The sequence below is a fragment of the Zophobas morio genome, unplaced genomic scaffold (genome assembly GCF_036711695.1).
Source record: "Zophobas morio isolate AGI-343-1 ecotype UQ-CSIRO unplaced genomic scaffold, CSIRO_AGI_Zmor_V1 ptg000016l, whole genome shotgun sequence".
NCBI classification, from domain to species: Eukaryota; Metazoa; Arthropoda; class Insecta; order Coleoptera; family Tenebrionidae; genus Zophobas; species Zophobas morio.
Window position 1 is genome coordinate 7713367 of NW_026972121.1, and position 23536 is coordinate 7736902.

Genomic DNA, 23536 nt, shown 5'->3' on the forward strand with positions numbered 1-23536 from the left:
GCATAAATTTCATCCAATCGTTCTCTTTGAGAAGCCATGTTCATATATGGTTTTTTAAATTTAATCGTTTCTTTTAAGTTCCTCGAATTCATTATGTCGAACCAGTCATTGACATGTTGTATAAATTCTGATAAATATTTTGCTTCCTTATTTCCAATACAATATCGGACTAGGGCAACAGCAGTTGTACGAGACAATAACTGTGCTGCCAAAGGCACATTTTGTCTTTCAGTACCAGTAACTGTTATGTGGTTCTCCCTTACTTTAAATAGGGAACTAACGTCACTTTTATTCTTTTCTATAAGTTTTACTAATGGATATTTAGTAATGGTTACATCAGATTCAAGTACAAAACCTAAAAGAATTGAAAAATTAGCTGTAATATCTTTTAGATAGTCAATTTACCTGTATCGAGAAGCCAGTTTCTAATTAATTTTAAAATAACACATTTTTTTCCCAGTTATGGGATAATCAAAATAGACTTTGTCCATATTTATCCCCAAATCACGTATAACACCTTGATTTGCACCACCGCAGTCACTAACAAAGGCAACCACATTATAATTTATTTCATAAAGAGATCTTACGATGTTGTGCACTAATGTAGTAGTCATGTTGGTGTCAAAGTCGACAAAAATCACTTGTTTCCAATTACTATAGAGCCCTCTAGTAATTATCACTTGTACGTAATTATGTGGCCCTTTGATTTCATCGAACTTTACATCATATTCATATAAGGCCTTTACCTTCATTTCATCATACATTATGACAGTAGCCTTTTCTGTTTCTGAAAGCTCCTTCCCCAGGACATTCATTAAATTTAAAATATCGTGCAATATCCCATTTCTCAGATTAATTTTTCTGGCATAATATTGCAAAGTCTTTAAATTTGGTAAAGGATAGCCTTCATTTCTCATAAAACAGTATGCTTTCTTGCTGAAATACCGTAAAGTAAATGCTCTTGCTATTTCTTTATAGTAAACGGTAAATGTTGGTTGTTGGTAATCAACCGACATGTTGTGTCGTTTTTTTTTTGTTTTGTTTAAGGTATTGCTATTGTTTATAAAAAAAAAAACTGGTTGTAGGTATTTTAAATGGGATTTTAGATGCAAAATTAGGAAAGTAGGTTAGAAAACTGTAAACTAGGTAATTTAGGTGAAAATGGCTTTATGTGAAATTTGTTAATTTATTACAAAACAAATTTTTAGCTGGGTTACACAAGCGTACCTATTATATCTAAAAAAAGTATTTTACCTGAAATCCGGACCCTAGTCGTGAGTATACACTATGTTCACATAGGTGTTTCTAATTTACTGACCCATTAAATTTTGCCGACCAGAGGTTTTTTGTCAACCGACTCACTTGAGATTTCGTGCAAATACAATAGAGCAATCACAGATCAAATTTACATGAAAATAAAAAAAAATCACCCCGCCATAAATTACCCTATACGATTTTTAGGGGTTGTTTATGAGACGACCCATTCCAAAATTGATACAAACATGACAGGAAAATTTCCTGTGAGCCTCATACTAATTTGAAAGATATTCACCCTCAAAAAACAACCCCTTAGGATTTGCACAGGTTGCCTACCAGCCGACTCATTTCAAAAAAAGACAACTCACTTATGAGCAAATCGGCTTTGCCACGAGGCTGCACAAAATGAAGAGATTGGCAACCAGTTTTCCATATATTTTCTAATTCTTGTGCACGATGGTAATTCTTAATATCTCGTGCCGAAATATAAAAAATGGATACATTTACGTTTCTCATTCGCGCAATCGTTGCAAACTGTTCTGCGTTTGTTGCGATCGCCTCTCCACTTTTAACACAATTCCACACACTTCTTTCCACCGTGCCTCCAACACAACATCTCCACAACATCTTTGCCACGGGACGAACAATATCATACTTTTCTTCTAAAATGTGTAGAGCGGACAAAATGAATCGTTGTTTGAACTGTAACGTTACCCCATCAGAGGAAATGTTAACTGTTCTAATTTTTGAATAGTTTGATTTTCAAGTTGAAATAATTTTTTCTAAGTAAATAAAAACACGTAGTTTCGTGGTTCCAAGTCATCAGAAACAACGACGAAACTTTTTCCAAGATTCTGAGAAATCCAGGCGTAAGCCTTGAATAAAGTTGCCTGCTTGTGATTCCAATGTGCAGACTGGAATTCATTTTGATGCAAAAGTAATGCATTTTCCGAAAAATCTACTTACACTACAATTTCTTTGCTGTTTACACTGTTATTCATATTTTCGAAAAATTTCGATTGGTGGTATTTAATTCACGAAAAAAAGAAGCTAAGCTGCGAGTATTCGAGAATAAGAACCATAATAGGCCCAAAAGCAACAGAAGATGGAGAAATAAGATTACTGAAATCGGCCAAATACTGAAACCAGAAAACATAGTCAGATTTTGCACAGCACAGGGGACAAGATGGTACGGTCATATTTTCAGAAAAACGAAAGACGACCCAATAGAAATTTTGACGAAATGGAAACCGGCAGAGACTAGACCAAAAGGAAAACCAAGGAGCAGATGGAGAGAACAAGTGGAGAATGATATAAAAGAAATGAATGTGGGCAACAGAAACAAAAGCATCAATAACAGAAGAGAAATTAACGGAGAATATAGACTGATCCACCAGTAAAAAGGATTGCAAGAGTCCGCAAGGACAGTTACTGTTTGGGTTTTCTAAGAAAATATAATTAGTTTTACAAAATTGGTACGATCTCGTTTCTTTCGTGACAGTTTCTCCCCGCTCACTCGCGAGTCTGCTCAGTCCACGCACCATCCTTCTTACTCTCACTTGCGCACTATCTAGTCCCGTCTTTTACGACCTTTCATTGCGCGGCAAAAGTTTTAAATTTAAATCTTAACTTAACCATTCCCGCCCCTATTGAAATGTTAATTTCAATCTTAAGGAAATAAAACTGAATCCTTTGACAGTAGATTTGCTCTTATCAAACAATTGTACATAATTGAAACTGAACTGTTGCTACTAATTATCAATAATAAATGTGATCAAACGACAAAATGCACAAACGGTGCACGCTTCGACGAAACACTCCATCGGGACCTGGATGTGTTGCGATGATTCGAGCTATGGTCCAATGTTGGGGTGGTAGATTTTCTTCCTTGATTAGAGCCATAGTACTAACCTCAAAACTCTTGTCACTTTTGCTCCACTTTAGTCGTTCTTGTAACTGCTGCAAATATTCATTGCTCCACCTCTTCCAAAAGTGCTGCCGGACCTTTTGAGGGAGCTGCCATCTGGAGAGTCGATGATCTGAAACATCGAGAAAACAACGCGACTCGGCCTCTTTAAGGGAATGCCAATAAGGAAGTGCGATCTAAATCATTGATGTCCTCAGACATTGGCATCAATGGCATTGAATTTAAAACTGACTCAATTTGAGCAAGAAGCGTATAATACACGTGATGCTTTGAAGGCAGTATGACGGGATGTTTTTATGCATATAGTATCTCTGTATTTCTGAGTCGTCCTCCAACTCTGAGCAAACCATCAGTACGTAAAAAGGTGTTTAAAGAAAGATGATTTTTCTTGTCAAGATCCTCTTTCGCTTGAAGATCTGCTAATTCTCGTGGAAATGCTTCTTCTTGAGTTATAGCAAGTATTCGCAACTTAGATTCTTCCAATTCTTTCACTGTCAGTGGTCCATGAATAATCGCTTTTTTCACTTTTATGTTGATGAATCGACAACAATAAGCGATGACTCTTTGCAATTTTTTGTACGATGAAAATCGTCTCAGTAACTCATATTGATGAATTGCAAGGTGCTGACTATTTTTCTTTCCGGTAATTTTTGCTCGTCCAATGAATTGATCCAAGTGGGACCGTTCCACCAATGTTCTAACGTGAGCAGCTGTTCAACTGATACTCCTCTTGAGACGTAGTCTGCAGGATTTTTGCTGAGGGAACGTGGCGCCTTTGATAATCTTGACTTAACTCATGAGTTTCAGCAACTCTGTTAGCTACACAGGTTTTGAGATTGCTTGGTGCAGTTTGAATCCAATACAAAGTTACTGCTGAATCGCTCAAAAGATTAATTTTCACATTTTCGAGCTTTAGTGCAGTGACAACATTTGCGACCAATCTTGATAACAGTACAGCTGCGCACAGTTCTAGCTTTGGAAGTGTTACGACTTTGAGAGGTGCTACGTTTGATTTCGAACAAAGAAGTGATGAGCTTGGTACATTGTTGTCATCCATGGTCGTGATGTAAATGCAGGCTCCGTAAGCCTTTTCGGATGCATCAGAAAGTCCGTGTATGACAATTTCTTTATCCGGATTTCTCAGACATACGTTACGCTTCAACTGCAGTGTTTCTAATTGCTTCAGTATTTGAGAAAATGTTGTACAGTTGCCTTTGAGTTCTTCAAGTAGATCTTCGTCCCATCCTAATGTCTGCTTCCACAAATCTTGCATGATGTGTTTCGCATTTATCAGAAGAGGACTTAGGACTCCGGGAGGATCATAGATTTGAACGATAGCTTATAAGTAAAATCTGTCGTTTTGATACTTGATCTGCTTGTGGTGAATTAATGTGGAAAGTAAAACATCCATGTTGCTGTCCAATCTTTAATATGCTGAAGAATACGTTTATCGTTTGCTCTCCATTTTCTTAAACATAACTTGCCTGATTCTAATAATGTGGATACTTGTTCTTGTAATTTGATGGCTTCTTGTAGTGAATTTGCTCCTGAGAGGAAATCGTCCATATAAAAATCGTCTTCCATGGCCTCAACGGCTCTTAGAAATTCTGCTCGTGCCTCTAGGCTTATTTGTCTCAAACAATTGCATTTGCGGTGCCCTGTGTCGCTCTGTCCAATGTAAATATCTGAGTCGGATCGCCAGGATTTTACGCCAAAAAATTGTTTGCAGGTTGCGGTCGGGTTTGGAAACATATATCTGTCTAAACATGTACGCCACGTCACCAGTCATGACATATTTCGAAGTTCTAAATCTAAACAAGATTTGAACAAGGTCATTCTCTAAATTGGGACCTGATAGAAGCATATCGTTTAGTTCCTAATGAAGCTTTTGCGGAGGCATCAAACACAGCTCTCATCAAAGAAATTGTTATGCTTTCACTTTTATTTGGCTTGTTGGACTTGAAACAACAGCAGTTAGTTGCGAACTCTTTTATTATTAAAAACGTACTGCCCATGTACAAAACCCAAAGACTTACAAACTAATAGATACACCACATTTCCTTCCCCTTAAAATAAAACATAGTAAAAACTTCTATTACAAAAATAATTATGTACAATATGAATTGTTGAACCTTACTTAACTCTATTTCTTAACCCTTAAGCTACGATGTGGGGTCCTCAAGGGACCCCAATTTTAGTTTTTTTCAAATAACTTTTGCACAAAATTTTTTTGCTCAATTTCCTTTTTTGACTTTATTTGTGTTGTCACCACACATGCGAAAATGCATTTGCCTAATTATAAAAGAAATTAATTTTTATTTTATTTATAATTTTGTGCATGGGGTCTTCAAGGGACCCCGCGCCGTAAATGATTCTGCATGATCTAAGTGTGTTTCGTCGCTCAGAATCATCAAAAAATGTTGAAAAATAGTTCAGATTTAATAAAAATCGACAAAAATACTGTTTATTTTCAAACGTCATATAACTGACACTTATATGACGGTCTTACCGGGGTTTAAGTGTCATTTCTATGACACCGTGTTTGAGCGGCGCATAAGTACTACTTATACTCCGCCGGCGTATAAATAAAACATTTATACTCCGCCGAAGTATAAATATGTGAAAATCATAGTGGTTGTCAACCATAGTAACCATGGTAAGTGAAATCAAGGCAATTCCTTAATGAAGCACGAAGATAGGAAATAACCATTTCAAAAGAAGATTAATCGTTTGAAAATAAAATATTGTATTTCATTCGGAGTTTAAGTGACTTTATGTGACTCGTATGGACTTAATTCGCCTCGCTATCGCTCGGCGTTTAATCGTCCATACTCCGTCACATAAAGTATCACTTAAACTCCTAATAAAATAAATATCTATTCTAGATAGAATTTGATTGTTTAGTTGTGACCAACATTAAAACTAACTTAACTTCACTTTTTCCTGTCAATCGTATTTCCACTGTTACTAGTGCACTGATTTTGAGATTTTGACGACGATATTTAGAAACGAGGAGTTATTAACATCAAAGGACGTTTGCCTCACTTGCAAAAACATCCTAAAATTGTCCAAGCAATTTGATCATGTGGTGTGGTGGATTGCGAAATGGACGAAGAGTTTCCTCGAATTCTCCAAAACAGAGCAAAAAAACGGGGACGGTGTCGAATTTGCCCCTGAAAGACCGACAGGAAAAAATTTGTCTGCAGGCAACATAGGCTCACAACAAAAGAAGTTAATATCCATTGCAAGGATCACGCCGAAAACCAAGAAATTCATAATATTTAATTTTTTTCTTTTAGAAGTATGTTCAAATTAAAATAAATTTTTGCATGTACTTTATCATTAATCAATAAACTATCCAAAAAAAAAAATTACTTAAAATAAACAATAAATAAGCTGGGGTTTTGAGGAACTTTTATTTTTTTGACATTTATCACAAGATTTTATATAGTTTTTTATATCACAGTACATTTTATGCCAGTTATAATTGTTAGCTTTCAAACGACTAAAGGTCCTGTTTATGCCTTGATGACCTCCTAAAGGTGTTAAGTGATATTCTCGAAGAACATTTTGTATTTCCTCTGGTGAAAATTTGGAAATTTTATTATCGTGACAAATTAAAATTTGAGTAGAAGTTGATTAAAAATGTAGCGAAGCATAGTACGTACATCTGAGATCCTTAAATGTTGGCCTTTTATAGTAAAACTGGGAATTGCAATTTTTTGAATACTATTTTTCAAACAAAATGTTTTTAAATTTATTAATGCGTAAAAGACATTTTCGAGGGAAACTTGCTCATTTTCAGAATTCTTTAGAATGAGATACATATAATATCGTTCATCAGATTTCAAAAACGCTAACTGACGTACTTGTGCATTTTGTGATTTTAACTCGTCTACACTATTATAGTATTCGTTTTCACTGGAAAATTGCTTGTCAGATAAATAAAGTAGATTAAATTCGTCAGTGCATTCGACAACAGAGTCATTTGTGTCTATAATATTTTTATTAGATACTAGGGTATTTTGAATAGTCCTTTTGTAGTGATCGTATTCGTTATTTATTTCTTAGATTGTAGTTACATTTGTTGAATAAATACGGCTAAGAGCGTCAGCGTTAGAATTTTGTTTTCCAGGTTTATAAATTACTTCGAATTCGTATGCTTCCAACTTTAAACGGAATCTTGTGAGGCGCGATGAAGGGTTTGAAATTAAGAATAAATATGTAAGAGGTTTATGGTCCGTTAAAATTTTAATTTTTTTTCCATAAATATATGGACGAAAATGTTGCACTGCGTAAACAATCCCCAATAGTTCACGCTCCATTGTGGAGTAGTTCCTTTCGGCTTTATTCAAAGTTCGCGACGCATACGCAATAGGCAAATCGTGGCCAATTGGGCCTTGGGAAAGAACAGCGCCAACTGCATTTTGGCTTGCATCAGTAGTCACAATAAATTCTTCGGAATAATTAGGATATTGTAGAATAGGTGGGTTAGTTAACTTGTTTTTTAGTTTGATAAATGCATCTTCACACAAAGCAGTCCATTGAAAAACAACATTACGCTTCAACAAATTATTTAAGGGATACGCAATTTCGGCAAAATTGTCAATAAACTTTCTATAATATGACGCAAGTCCAAGAAATGAACGTACTTGATCTGCATTTGTAGGCCTAGGATAATTCATTACAGCAGAGATTTTACCTGGATCGGGTTTTATACCATATTCAGAGATTAAATGGCCTAGGTAAGTAATTTCTTTCCGTAAAAAGTCACACTTAGAGGGTTGCAATTTTAAGTTGTTTTTTCTAAGTCTTTCGAACACATCTATTAATTTAGCATTATAATCGCGTAAGGAAGATCCGTACACTACGATATCGTCAAGGTAAACCAGGCATCTAACTCCTTGTAATCCCGAAAGTACAGTGTTCATTAAGCGCTGGAATGATGCAGGCGACGACTTTAGTCCCATTGGTAATCGCTTATATTGATAATGTCCTTCAAAGGAAAAGGCTGTAAGTGGCTTACTCTCGTCAGACAACAACATCTGGTGAAATCCAATGGCTAAATCAATGACAGAAAAGTACTTTGAATGACCTAATTGTTCGAGAATTTCAGATATATTGGGTACCGGATACGCGTCCGATTTTATGACATCATTCAATTTGCGAAAATCAACCACAAGTCTCCACTGTTTATTTCCCTGAGAATCCGCACGTTTCGGTACAATTAATATGGGTGCATTATAGGAGCTATTGCTATGTTCAATCACATCATTATTTAACATTTCGTTAATTTGACGGCGAACCTCTGGTTTTTGGTTTTCGGCAAGACGGTATGGTTTAACGAAGACGGGTTTATCTGATAACAGCGATATTAGAGAGTTTGCGCTTTGTCTTTCTACGATATAATTATAATCAACATAACCTACAAATATAGTGTAACGTTTGAGTTTTGAAAAGTGTTTGCGCTGTAGTGCGTGCTGGTACGGTATGGTATAATTGACGTATGACAGATCCGTTTGTTAGGTTAGGTTAAATACAGTCATTTGGAGATGGCTTAAGGTATAGTAGCCTGCATAGATATTGTAGCCGTCCATAGAGTCGAAATTTGCGAATAAAAATAAAATAAAACCGGTTCAAACGAAGCCGACGGTGGCTTGCAAAGTCTGATGTCACTCTGGCACACGTTGCACAGAGACGTATTTAATATTAAATGTCATTTTTTCCGTTATGATATAATCTGTTTAATTTCTGAGCTGAATCTCGTCAATAAAATCGAAGCTCTGTTCACTGTACACAAGTTGTGGTATGGTATATTCATCGTTGCGGAGGCGGGTGGAGCGAAAAACCAAGTCATCTTAGCAGCAAACACGCCTATAAACTAGTCCACGTGGACTGTTTGTTTCCTGTCATATTTTAGTTTGCTTGAACCAATTGTGTTGCACCAAACGGTTATTACACTTGTTGAAATAAATTTTCAAACTTCCATCTTTCTCTAGATCATCTGTTTCGTAGTTGTGTGACAAATCGTTTGTCGTAGATAGAAAATAGTAAGATTACAGTGACCCTAAGATTTTGTGCAAACAGCCTTAAATACACCCCTGTGTGATATGACGCGTGCCGTAGTGACAGAACTTGCAAGCCGTCGTCGGTTTCGTTTGAGCCGGTTTTATTTTATTTTTATTCGCAAATCTCGACTCTATGGACGGCTACAATATCTATGCAGGCTACTATACAACATAACTATACCAATTATTACTGACAGCTTAAAAATACTTAGAAAACTACACTGGATTGAAAATTTAAGTTTTGTATCAGTGAAGAAATTATGGATATCATCCAGGATCTTCTACTCTATGGGGATACCGACAGTATCAGCGACTATTTCTTCTACAAATCCCTGGAGAAAGTTTTAGCAGAGAAAAGGCAACTATATACGCGTGTTCCTTTTGATATTCACAAGGTAGAAATCGGTAATTTTAAATACCTTTGCCGGTTTGACAAGGAAGATATTGTAAAACTGCACAGAGCTCTACAACTGCCACATCGATTCGAAACTGAAGACAGACATATCATTGGGGGTTTGTAAAACATAAGCAATAATATATTCCCTACTAATCATATTTATTTTTTTCAGGAGTGGAAGGTTTGTGCCTTTTGCTTCGGAGATTTGCCTACCCAAATAGGTTGAAAGAACTGCAAAATGAATTTGGTTTGCAATACTCGAGTCTCAGTAAACTAGTGAAATTGATTTGTCATTTTGTTTATATGAGGTGGAGCAAATTGCTGCTGAACTTTGAAGAAAATAAGTGGCTGACGACTGATTTTTTGAAAGAACTGGCACTGCTGGTGCACGAGAAAGGTGCTCCGCTAACAAATTGTATTGGATTCATAGATGGAACAGCTCGATCCACCTGCCGACCAACTAGAATGCAGAAGGAGCTATATAGTGGCCACAAAAGAGTGCACTGCCTCAAGTTTCAAGCTATAACTTTACCCAATGGTTTAATATTACATTTAAGCCAGCCATATCCTGGCAGACGTCATGATTCCTTCATTTTAAAAGACACACATATACTGCAACAATTAAGATTGTATTGTCCAACATTTTGCCTCTATGGTGACGAAGGCTATCCATTAAAATCCCAGTTGATAAGACCATACTCGAATACCAGATTAACTGAGCAGCAGCAGCTGTTTAATAAGAAAATGTCAAGAGTAAGACAATGTGTGGAATGGAGCTTCGGTAAAATTGTGCAATAATTCGCCTTCGTCGATTTTAAAAAAAATCAGAAGCTTCTGCTGCAGCCTGTGGGCAAATATTATTTCGTAGCAACTTTGTTAACCAACGCCCATTCCTGCATTTACGGTAGCTTAACTTCAAAATACTTTAATATTGACACTCCTGATTTGTTTGAGTATTTTCAATGAACTCTATATTACTGTGGTTTCAAATAAACAGCTTCGACCAAATATGAAGTTTTATTATAAAGTTACTTAAATAATTAATTCAAGGATTTTTTTTTAGAACACCAGAATTTAAAACGGCCTCAAGAAGCTTGATAATAGTATCATTTCTTTGATTATCACTTTGCTTTTCTTTATATTGCTGCTGCCACTTCCTTTCTTCGAATTCCAACTTTGCTTTTTTGTAGGCAATCTCGTCTTGCTGGAGTTTGATGGTATCACCATGTTGCCGTTCTCTTAAACGCAATTCTTCTTTTCTAAGTTCATTCTCAACTCTTGTTTTGTCTGACAAGTACAAGAAAACTCCATTACCTTGGGAAGTAGATGAATTTCTAGTTTTCACTGCTTGTGTGGTATGTTTTCTCTTGACACCTTTAGCTCTAGGCGCATTAGGACAATTATTGGTAGATTCAGTATCATCCTGAAACTCAGCGTCATTGCTGTTAATATAGTGCGGTCCATAATCAGTGTTATCACTATCATCAACATCAGTTAATTCTATTATGATATTTTCTGAAAAGGAACTATTATTCTCTATTGTCTGCAAAGCAGCTTCCCTAATGGCCTTGGCTGCAGCCACATCATCATTTTTTTTCATAGTTGCTTCTTTCCGAGGACGTCCAGGTTTGTTGGTTTTCTTCTCAGCTTCTAAATTTACAATAGACTCGTAATTGTACCACACTGTCAACAACGTCCTCATAGCATCTCCCCACTCTGTGTGCAAACGCTCCTTTCCACTCTCAGTAGCCTCTTCTGAATAATATTTTTTGTATTTAACTACTTGTTCCAGCATGTGCTCTTTCAATAATTTCAAACTGCAACTTTTGAATCTGAAATGTCAATAAACAATTCGCAAAACATTCCTGGTTTGGTTTTAACTTTACCTACATACCTATCACTGTCATAGCACAAAACAAAATGTAAGTTTTTCCACAACTGTTCTTCTGTTGCAAAATCCCCCTCACATAAAAGATTGAACAGCTCCTTTATGCTTTTTATTCTTTCAGCTTCGCTAAACCGAAACCTGCTTTTCTTTCCACTAGAAGTTGAAGGGGTGCATGGATCTTGTGGATATCTTTGCTGTGATTCCTGCGTCTGCAATGACGTCGCAGATTTGGGAATCGGTGGCAAGGACGTCTGATTATTATCACGCTCCCAAAGGTCCCGTGAACACATTATTATTTGTCGAGAGGTGGAGGTGTCTTGGCTGCATTTAATGAGAAATACAAAATCTGTTGTTTGGATACTTCTGTACTTGATAATATTGTGCCTCTTGTTGATATTTTTTTATGCAAATGTTTTATTGGTTCTTTAAACTTGATATTTGGTGTGCTGTATATTCCTCCGGATATTTCTCTTGATGATTTGGAAACATTTATCTCTGCCCTTGAACAGTTTCTCCTGTATCAAAATTTTATTATAATTGGTGACTTTAATGTTCCTGACATTTCGAACGTCAGTACTGCCTCAGCAAGTAAAGCAAGTTGTATGCAACATTTTATAAATATTCTTAACTGTACCCAATACAACCATATACACAATTGTGATAATAAATTACTGGACTTGGTTCTCTCTAACACTAACTTTGAGCTTTCTGTTTCACATTCTAGTTTTCCACTTGTTGCTGAGGATAAATATCATCCAGCTCTGAATGTCAATGTAAATATTTGTAGTACCCCTAAATTTCATTCTTTTCCTTCAAATAACCAGAAATGTTATAACTTCAGGAAAGCTGACTTTGTGTCATTATATAACACTCTTTGCAATACTGACTGGTCCTATTTGGCACATTTTGTAAACATTGGTGAGTGTGGTTTTCGGCTGAAATTAAATCTTCCCTGAAAATGAAAGAATACTATAGGAAAAAGTGGCTGAAAACCAAGAATTATAAATTTTACAATGAATTTAGTCGGCTACGTAGCTTGACTAAGACTCTGATTTCTGATTCCTACAGATCTTACATAGTCAACATGGAAACTAACATTAAATCTAATCCTGCTGAGATATGGAAATTTTTAAACAACAGACGAGGACATTCAAGAATTCCAAATACTCTACATGATGAGAAATTTGAGTACTCGGAGCCTTATTCCATCGTCAACGCTTTTGCTGACTTTTTTTCAAGTTCGTTCTCATTAAATGACCCTATTCTAATAACTGATTCTGTAAATTCTACTGTTCCCTTCGGTTTTCCTTTCATCTGTGAAGATGATCTTACATCTATAATGGCACGGTTCTCAAATAAGTGTACTTCAGGTGATGACTCAATACCTTCGTTCCTTATACGTGATTGCAAGTTGGTTTTTGCTAAACCGCTATCTATTTTATTTAATCTTGCTATAAAAACTTGTACTTTTCCGAGCCTCTGGAAACGTGCCCGTATTTCTCCTGTGTTCAAAAATGGTGATAAATCATGCATTCCAAATTATAGACCAGTATGTATTTTGTCCAATTTTGGAAAAGTTTTCGAAAAGGTTCTTTATCAGGTGATTTACAATAAAGTGAAGAGTTACATTTCGCCTTACCAGCATGGCTTTGTCTCTGGAAGATCCACTGACACCAATCTTTCAACTCAACAGAACTCATTTTCCTTTACCGACGCAATATATGATTGACGGTTATCTCCTTGATAAGAAGGATTGTATGAAAGATCTTGGTATTGTTTTTGATTCAACGTTGACATTTGTTGAGCACCTTAATTGTGTTTGCTCTTCTGCGTCTAAGTCCTTGGGGTTTGTCATGCGCACTTGTCGCAACTTTAGTGACTTAAACTTAATGAAGCAGCTCTTTTATTCCTATGTTTTAAGTAAAATGGAATATGGCATACTAGTATGGAGCCCCATATATGCATCTCACGCACTCATGTTAGACAAAATTTATCGCCGTTTCTTGAAGTACTTATCGTACAGAATCGATGGGGCTTATCCAGAAAGAGGAACTAGTTCAGTTGAACTGCTTGAACGTCATCATTTGCCGTCATTGGGAGAAAGAAGAACTCAACGTGCTGCATTATTTTTGTCTAAACTAGTGCATTATCAAATTGACTGCGAATTTCTTTTGAGCAAGGTACCTTTCAATGTTCCTCGTCTTACGTCAAGATCGGCATCCAATTTCCGCTTACCAACTCCACGTACAAATGTACTGCGCAGAGCACCGATATTTATTATGTGTAAAGCTGCTGATGTTATATATGATGACTTGTTTGTTTAAATAGATGTTATATTTTTGTTATATGTTTGTCCTATAATAGGTTACTGTTGGACAAATAAAGATTACTATTATTATTATTATTATTATTATTATTATTATTATTTTTTAAATGTAGGAAAACGAGGAAAACCTACACGGACCGCTGTCACATCGGCTGCCACTGTCAGAATAATCAGGCCAGCAACGGTCAGATATTATAACCGGAGATTTTTGATTGGCCACGCTATTTTCAAAAATAGTGTAAGAAATTCACATTTACGGTATGCTTATACCACCTCGTTATGATTATAACCATAAGGGGAGTTTTTATAAGCGAATAATTGTTTAGCGCAAACTCTCTATTGTGTGTTTAACAGCATCGGTATAGGTAAGCTGATCTCCTTCTAAATGAAAGATATCATTAAATTCCCGGCATATATTATTAATTGAATCGCGTTCTTCCGGATTTAGGTGATCGGTTTGAATTAAGGACTCTAGGGTACTCAATCTATTTAAGGTGGCATCGGTAGATAATGAAATAACGTGAAAATCATTTAGGTCCTGGAATTCAATGTCATCAGGATTAAAATTTATAGGCGTTTCGTTTGTGTTTATCACATTTATGGCATAGTACCCGTCAGTGTGATGTATAATACAATTTGGTACCAACAGTCCAGGCAATATTTCCTTTTGTACACAAACCTTGGGATTTTTAAACTTGTTTTCATCAATTGAAACTTGCACCGTAAATTCCGATCTAGCGGGTATTTCAAAAGAGACGGCTTTTTTAGGGTTATTTGGGACAGAGTTAGTAAGAGTAAATAAATTTACAACTCGCTTAATAATATTATGGCAATCTGGAAACTGCTGAGTTTGCTTAAGTATGTTCAAATTTAAAAATCCATTGATTAGTTCTTCTAATTTTAGTGATCCTGCAAATAATTTACTGGAATTTTGTTTAAATATCTTTTCTGTTTCGAGAATTACTGTGAATACTGCAACTGATGGATATAATAAGAGATCACTTTTGTTCGATTTCAAGTCGACAACAATTTTTAATTCATTTAAAACATCTGAATTTTGTAGATTTACGGCCGAAATACAATTGTTGCAGTGTAATTGATTTCTTTGAATATTTGTTAATATTGAGCCTATAAAATAATATAATGCTTCTTTTTCTTCATCACTGATAATTTTTGAATTTTTTTCTAAAGATAGAAAGTATTCAGTGTCAATTGTATCTGTTTGATTATCAACAGAATAAAAAAGGTCCGCTAACGACACGTCATCTGTTACACCATAATTTCCATCATGTTTCGGCTGAGTGAAATATTGGGATATGGAGATTAATCGCAAAGCAGTTTTGAATTCTTTAGCTGTCGGAACTGGATTTCTCGACCGAATATTTGAAAATAAATTTTCCAAAGCATTTTGGGTAAATCTGCTTAACAAAAGATATTAAGTATTTAAAAAAAATGTTGTAAGCCCGGTACGGTTTTTGTATTTAAAAGAATACCAGTTTGTACTGGTTTCCAATAACCGCTTTCTCCAATATGAATATGCACGATAATTTTCATAAAATCTTCCAGAAAAGTAGTTATGTCTGTATATTCCGTAACATTCATTATTTTTACTAAGTCCATGCTTAATAACACGGGAGCTCATGATGGTATACCATTTGTATACCAATTCCAAAAACCAAGCTGTTGTTAAATGCTCCAAACCGATTTTTTCTTTAGTTATATAATATTTGATGGCGGCGGCTGTATCATGGTTTAGAATTGCCATTGCTCATTGAACGTTCATTTTATCGAAATGTTTTGGATGTAAATGAACTTCTTTTAGATGGGGAGCTACTTTTAGATCTTTTTTCTTATCTTCTTCAACTACCATTTTAACAGGTTCTAAACTGATTTTGTTGGATGGCAAAGCTATTTTTTCTACAATATTTTGAGATAAATATAAGATATTCCCCTCAGTTAAAGCAAGCCTCAGGTTTTTGTAAATGTGGGTTGCGTCCGGTAAAAAATAGATTTTCTTTTTTTCATTTTCATTCAAGTAATATTCTACAAAATTGTTAATTTTTGCATGTCTGCCAGCCGAAATATTATTTAATCTCCAGAGAGCTCGATTTTGGGATCCCATGTCTGATAGCACCGCACATACATCTAATTTTACTAAATGGGCTTTTTAATAATTGCCGAAATAATTTCATTTGCTTCTCCAGTAGAATACGATGCACCTGTGAAATGATAACCAATGGTTTGTTTCCATCTTGTCGAAATGCCTGCTAACATAAATACGACAGCATGAGTTGCGTAATTATGATGTAGAACATTTTTGAGCAAGTTATAACGTAATCAATGAGAGCTTCCTCCAGTTCCGACGAAAATATTTGATTTATTTTATAGTTGGGGAGCAGCAGGCATTCCGGATTGTCTCTATATTTTTTAACATATCTGCTTACGGTCTTGAAGCTTAGGTTTGTCTTGCTGGCAACTTGGCGAATTGACATACCACTTGTAACTAGATTGACTGCTTCCCTCATAGTATCTTCCCTGAATCTACCCACAATCTTGTCTGTTTTCTTCTGACGTACCATCTGAAACGTAAACTAATAATTAATAAAACCCTCTTAGATCCTAATATGATTTCAGGCATTCATATATTGTTAAAATCTTACTAAATTCACAACACACACAGTGTGTCATTGTACCCACTCGTAATTCGTGTCACTGTACCCACTATGATATTTCATAGGAAACTTGTGATTTTTTTCTTTATCTATGAATATTTCAAAGAAATTTTGTTACTATCGCTTACCTTTTATATGTCTTTGCTGACAATCAGAACACAGTCCACAAATTTAGGTTTGTTCTCTCACAATAAGTAATTAAGTACACCCCTAAAGAATTACTTCACTATTAACGAAACACAAACACATGATTTTCACGAAACACACAGAATCTGCCAACTTTCTATAAGATGAGTAATATTCTTGCAATACCAACTTCAGCATGCCGCAGTGGTACCAACCCGATAACACATTTTTTAAACATTAAAATGTGTCACTGTTCCCTGTGTGTCACTGTTCCCACCTTTCCCCTAAATCTTCATTTTCGTTCAAATCTAGATCATCATCGTTGTATGTATGATTTACATCCAAATCAGAAGAATTTTCATTAACACGTAAAACTTTTTTCTTTTTCTTAGGGATCATCTTCTTCTGCTGCTGCTCTTTTTCAGCAGATACTCTTCAATAAAAATCCTCTTTTGATCTGGTTGGTCCTATAACGTTTCCACTTTTAGGACGCAGCATGAATCCAGATTCATCTCCATTCGGGTGGGATCACCAAGGATGTCTTGAAGGTTATTCTCCTTGAAATAATCTAGAATTTCATCAAACCATCCATGAATACGGTCTTGGGTAACAGCTGCACGAGCTTTGTTCAAAGATTCTGCATGTTTCTGTTTGATCTCTGAATGCCGTTTAAGAAATCCTTCAAACCAAAATCTGCGCGGTGTTTTAGATTTATTTAAAAAGCGAGGTTCTCTACCATTATCTTCTAAGTATTTTTTTACAGACATGATGAGATTGGTTTTGTGTACTGCGAATCCTCTTTTCGCCATGACCAGTATCTTATGAAACAAATACATTTTCTTCAATTTCAGATAACCCTGATGGAGGGCCCATTTTTATATAACACGGACTGTCTCCTGCCATTTTCCTGATTAGAGTACTACAAGGATCATGGTACTGTTGGGCAGCCTTTTTTTGCCTAACCCATTTTCCTTCACCCCCTGAATAACCTTTTGCATGTTCTCCTCCGAATACGAGAAGAACTTTCTGTTTTTTCCATTGCCCTTTTGTAAAAAAAATCAAGTATGCTTGGATTAGAAACAATCTTAACTTGGTAGTACTGTCCATTACTAACACATTATTTAATTTTTTGTTTCAGTACTGGTCACCCTCCGTAAAAATCGTTATTTATAGGAAATGTGTGTTTTTAACCATAAACATCTGTTTTTAACTTACCTTGTCAAAGAATTAACGTAAATAAATGTTCTCAACAGCAACTACGCATAACGTTTCCTCACTTACAAGATTTAAACTAACGAAGCGCCGGACAACTTTAAGCAGGTGTTTTGTCATCAGTTATCTTGAAGATTCTCTATTTCAGAAAACGTACTGGGGCTAGCAGCGTCAAATCACAGTGGAATATGCGACTTAAACTACTGTAGCATATGGCGTACCTAAATAAGTTGTTTTGGCCCAAATTACCAAAATTTTTAATTTTTTCAATTAACAGTGTCCATTACTGGGGCAGTGTCAATTACCCTATCATTAGGCGGGAACTGATCTCGCTTTTTATTGTGGGGTGGTTGCTCCGTGCTTGACGTCGTTTCCGTCTGTGAGTGACTCTGCTGAGACATGTCCGTATTGATGTTTGCTGCCATCGTTTCAGCGTGTGCCCGTCTCCTGACGATGCTCCACTCGGTTTCTTCCGATGTCCAACCGTCCAGGTCACCGGTGCCCACCTCAGTGTCAGTGGAGGACATGGTTGGTTTGAAAGCCACCTCGGAGATGATCCTGATTGGCTTTGCTGTTGTGTCCTGTGGGTCACCGATAGGGGCACGCCTGCAGGGTGAAATGTCTTTCCGTTTCGCGCGAAGCACGGACGTTTTGTTTTTTAGCTGCTTCGCAGGGTTTGGGAGCTCTGCTAGTTGTTTCGCCGACAAAGGCGGTGCCGACGCGGGTGTTGCTGTTTCGAGCGCAGGTGTTATTTCCGCGAACGCGATGTTGTTTGATTAGGGGAAGGTGTTCCATAATCAGACAAAAAATACATTTTATTGTATAGAACTTAAATTTATTACAAAAAAAATAAACTTCCTCGGCATGTAAGAAATAAGTAATAAAAGAAAATATTTTTACAAAAAAAAACAGACGTATATTAAAAAAAAAGCTGAATAATTGCCTTTGAAAAATTAAAATGAAAATGTCCAATAGTGGAACATGTATGTTCCACTGTCAGACATACAATGTTCCACAATTAGACAGTGTTTTAACGGATGTCTAGATTGTGAAAATTTACTTCAAATTTGAAGGACGACTTCTGTCGCTTTGTTGTTCCCACATGTGCCGGCTTTGGAAGTACTGTAGCGGCACAATAACACATGGGTAAGCAGAGCAAAGATAAGTTGTCTTGTGGTGCAGTGGTCAGCATACCAGCCCGGAATGCTTGGAGACATGGGTTCGAATCCCACCGAGGCACAACATTTTTCTCTGCTTACCTATAGTACCATTTTTATTTTTTCAATGGGCACCAGAGAGATATCTTCTGTCAGGGGAAAAATGAAACTATTCTCGTACTTTAAACTTTTTCGCAGAAATTTTACCTCGTATTCTTCAGTTTCACTTTTGAGTAAGACTTCTGCGATGTAATCCCACTAAACATTTTTACTTTACTGATACGTTTCTTAAATAATTAATCTGGGATATGAAACATTCCCCCTAAACCATCAGCAACGTTTCGTGCACTTTACATAAACCGCAAATATCCGCCCTCAAATCGGTAACATATGAAACATTCATAATACTACGTGTCAGAAACATTTACAAACAGTGTCGCTGCAATGTTTCAAAGATGATTCTTATTGATTTTTTTGGGTAGTACATAATGGCAGGTAATTTGTAATTAAAAAATACTCCTGAAAAATTACAAAATAACAATTTTATTTCCATTATATAAAAAAAAACAAATTAATAAAATAATTCTTCAATAAGAAACATTATATATATAATAATAAAATATGATTTGTAACACTTAATTATTAGGGGTAGCATTATTTTTATTGCGCGTGTACCTTACATTCGCCTGGTGAAACCAATTAGCGACGATGCGCTCAAAATTTGTGTCTGACAGACTTGTGAACTGCTTTCTAACAGCAACTAAATGTAAAATAATAAATGCATACACATCTGTAGAAACGATAATAGCGGCGTTTAAATATACCTTTTAGAAGATGCATCGTTTTTAAATGACCTATTCTGAAATTTGACTTACGCCCCCACCAAGAGCATTTTTTTGCAAGTTTGTCAGCAAATATACGTTTTAAACCTCTTCTAATATTTTCTTGCTCCGTAGAACCTCCACATAAGTAAAATATCGTTTCCTAAAAAAATCCATAATTACTTATTGTACAATATCCTAGGTCCATAGAAGAAAAAATATTACCAATTGACTTTGAGCATCATCTGACAATTGCAGCTCTTCATCGAAGGCAACAAGAGCTTTGTACTTAGAAAATGGCTCTTTGGGAACCTTCTCGAAGTCTTTAATCATGCCGGTACTCCTACCGCCTGCGCCTTGCGACATGTTATATAGAGTTGACATAACTCGTTCTAATAAAATTTTATTGTTAGTTGCAGTTTTCAGCACGATATCAATTTTAGACTCCAAATTGATTACTAAAAATACGGGAGTAGAAGATAGGTATAAAAGTAACCATTTGCTCTAAATACCTGCGGTATATAAATCCTCGTTTTGAGAAACATTGTCATAAACAATCTCTGTAAAGACGAATAATAAAATAAAAGTTAAAATGTAAGTGCAATAAGTCATACCTGCATCTTGTAAGTTGACATAATTGACCTCTAAACATAATCAAACATTAAACATAACTAAAAGATCTGTGTAATATTTACCTGAAACTCCATCTTGTATTATTTCCGGCGTTGGTGCAATAAGAGGAGGCGGAGGCATTAAGTCTGTCGAATTAAGCGATACTACAAAGTATAGTTATTGTTATATTTTAAATATACAAAACATGATTTCGCTACCACTTACAGGTATCATCAGTCGCGCAACTCGAGAAAGATATATCCTCTTCCCTTACACAAATTTTAGGGGGAGGCGAGATACAGCGGGCATTCTGATGTTTTTGATCCTCATCGTCATCATCGTATAAGGTAAACTCAGAATCTTTCTTTCGTTTTCTCTTCCTTTTCATAATCAATGTTTTCTCATTGTCTGTTGCGGACGTGTCTGAGGTTTCTTCTTCCTTCTTTTTTTCATACGCTATTGCCTCATGATAAGAAACTGTTTCAAAATATCGAAAAACGATTCATGTTTTAACAAAAAGTACCATGAAAAATATACCTGGTGATGCCAGCAAAGTAATTATGGGCCATTTTTCCCAGTCATCAGCCGGTTTCGTTTGTTTTGTAATATGTTTCCTGATGTGGCTTTTGGGCCACATGCAACATTGTTGATTCTCATTCTGTAGAAGCCATGCAGCTGGTACTGTCGAAATTTCCTTCGTATCAAATTCGACAACTGTCCACTGGGAAAATATAATATATAGTTTGGAGAGAGTTCTTCTGGATTCGAGATTTGAATCCAAGGTGTTATAATAAGAGTTTCCATTATTGACTAATGTATTCGAAAGCTTCAAATGCAGGACGATTTTATAGTTTTTGTTTCGTTGTTTTAATCTTTCCCTGACGATAGTAGTTTAGCCATCAAAGAGCGTCGAAATTTATTAAAATACTTTGTTGAAAGTTTACACATATTTTTTATTTTATATAAATAATTTTCATATTGAAACGCGCTAAAGCAATCTAGGGGTCCATAAAGTTTGCAGTCGTTAGGAAGGTGTACTAAATTATGCACATTATACGAAATATATTCCTGACCATATAAAATACCAAAATTTTTTACAAAATAATGTAGAAGTTTACTTGCTGACTCGTTGTATTTAAGATATAACGTCGGAGAACATAAAATTCTAATAGAAACATGTAATGCCATAAAATGGATAAATTTTTCTTGAGACAAAATATTTTTCAGTACAACAGGTCCGCTGTATAGCAACAATTGCTGAAATTCAGTTGCTTTAAAACGTTCGACTTCCATAAAATTTCGCGGTTGCCTTGAAAATTCTACTGGTAAATTGTGTCTGCATACTTCGATGTTTTTATTCAATTGTTGTAAATTATTATCAGCAATTCCTTTCCTTTCATCCAAAATACCAGGAGACGTTTCATAGTGCCCAGGCATACCAAGTGCATGTAATGAAGGGGTACCTGCGTAACGAGACCTATATTTAGTTTCTCGAGAGGGCTAATAGAAAGATGATAGTCTTCATCTTGCTTATTTTTGAAAGAATTGTCTGTTCGAAGTGGCTTATTAAGATTAGGAAACGTCATTCTTCCGTTTGTAAATTCGCCCTCATCAATACATTTCGTGCAAGAATGATAACCCGTATGGCCCTTGACACATAACACATAAGACTTGGCAGGTGCATCGCAAATTAGTTTACTAAATTGTAAAAATACTTTCACATCATTTATCAGTACACCATCATCTTGTAGAATTTTAAATTCTTCAACAAACGGTTTCAAAAATTCATTAACACTTTCAGGTTTCTTACAACCATGAAAAACACCAACCATAAATGGACCTTTCAATCGGAAATTTGTAGTATTAATAGATACTAATATAGGCCAAAATTGGCTGGCAGAACTTTTCGTGAGTGGCAAACCATCAATATTAACATGAATGCTCATTTTTTCATTGGGTGTCAATTGGTAGTTAGATTGATTGAATTTATTTGTCAAGGCATTTATAATGCCTATATGACAGTATTGTCCACCTTTTATTTGTTCAATATTATATGATTTAGGAGTACGTAATAGCGTTCTAACATCGATTGGTAAAATGTAGCCTTCCGTATTTAAAATGCGGAGAAGCTCATTATTAACAGCCTGTTGTGATAACATGGTTCTATAACCAAGAATCCACATTTTGATATTGGTCTCAAAGTCTTTGGCGGCATTTTGTGATTGATTTACGTTACATTCAAGTTCAAATATCTCATTTTGTTGTTTATTCACAAATGGAATATTAAAATTCTCATTGTAGTTGAAATGTACGCCGCAAATGTTAAGAGAACCATTATTGTTATTGTTAATTGCATCAATAGTATTTGAGACAGAAGTATTACACGTTTCAACTTGCTGAGGAGAAAAACACACACCTTTCTTTTTGTTTGCAGATTGTTCAATAATATTGTACTTAATTAATCTAAGGTACGTAAATGTCTTTTGCTTAATAACAATTTCTTTCTCTCCATTATACATATATAATATATATAGATAATAATTATATTTCTCGTCTCTGCAAATTCAAAACGAAATAATGAGGTTAAGTTGAAAAAGAACTTGTAAATTAACTTTTGAAAAAACTTACCTGTTTATCTAGTAGCTTATTCATAATTATCCATAAACTTTACGCTATTCAAAACTTTTGATTGTGAGTAACTTATGTATTCTACCATAAACGAAGACGACGACCACTGCACGACTATACAAGATTCATATTAGAAAAACAATGGCGACTCACCCTACATTATGGCGCCAACGTTTTTCAGGAAACATAGTAGAAACACATCTGAGGCGCAGACCGATCAATGTTTTTCTAAATAATTCGGAGATGTGTAATAAATGTTTCCTAAACTATGTTACAGGCGTTTCATTTAACGGTTGATTATAAACGTTGCATTAATGTTTCATGTTTACTGGGTATGTATATAAATACAGAAGTAGAACGTAGGAAAGCTTTTCCAGGAGTTTAAAAAAATCCTAAAACATAAATAATAGGTGAAGAAGTGCAAGTGCAAAAATAACAAACCACC

At 35.5% G+C, this 23536-nt stretch overlaps 2 protein-coding genes across 2 annotated transcripts in view; both read left to right on the plus strand.

Annotated features, from left to right (window-relative positions):
- LOC135129709 (angiopoietin-related protein 1-like) overlaps nucleotides 1–23536 on the plus strand; it is a 105562-nt gene that overhangs the window by 71112 nt on the left and 10914 nt on the right. The gene's annotated exons all lie outside the window — the stretch shown is intronic.
- On the plus strand, nucleotides 9048–10628 carry LOC135129532 (uncharacterized). The gene is made up of 2 exons (XM_064056698.1): nucleotides 9048–9765; nucleotides 9822–10628. The coding sequence occupies exons 1-2, from the start codon at nucleotides 9513–9515 to the stop codon at nucleotides 10445–10447; spliced, it is 879 nt and encodes a 292-aa protein (XP_063912768.1). The 5' UTR covers nucleotides 9048–9512; the 3' UTR covers nucleotides 10448–10628.

Coding starts and splice junctions, on each gene's coding strand:
- LOC135129532 (XM_064056698.1), top strand. CDS start 9,513: ATGGATATCATCCAGGATCTTCTACTCTATGGGGATACCGACAGTATC. Junction 9,766..9,821: donor AGACAGACATATCATTGGGG/GTTTGTAAAACA, acceptor TATTTTTTTCAG/GAGTGGAAGGTTTGTGCCTT.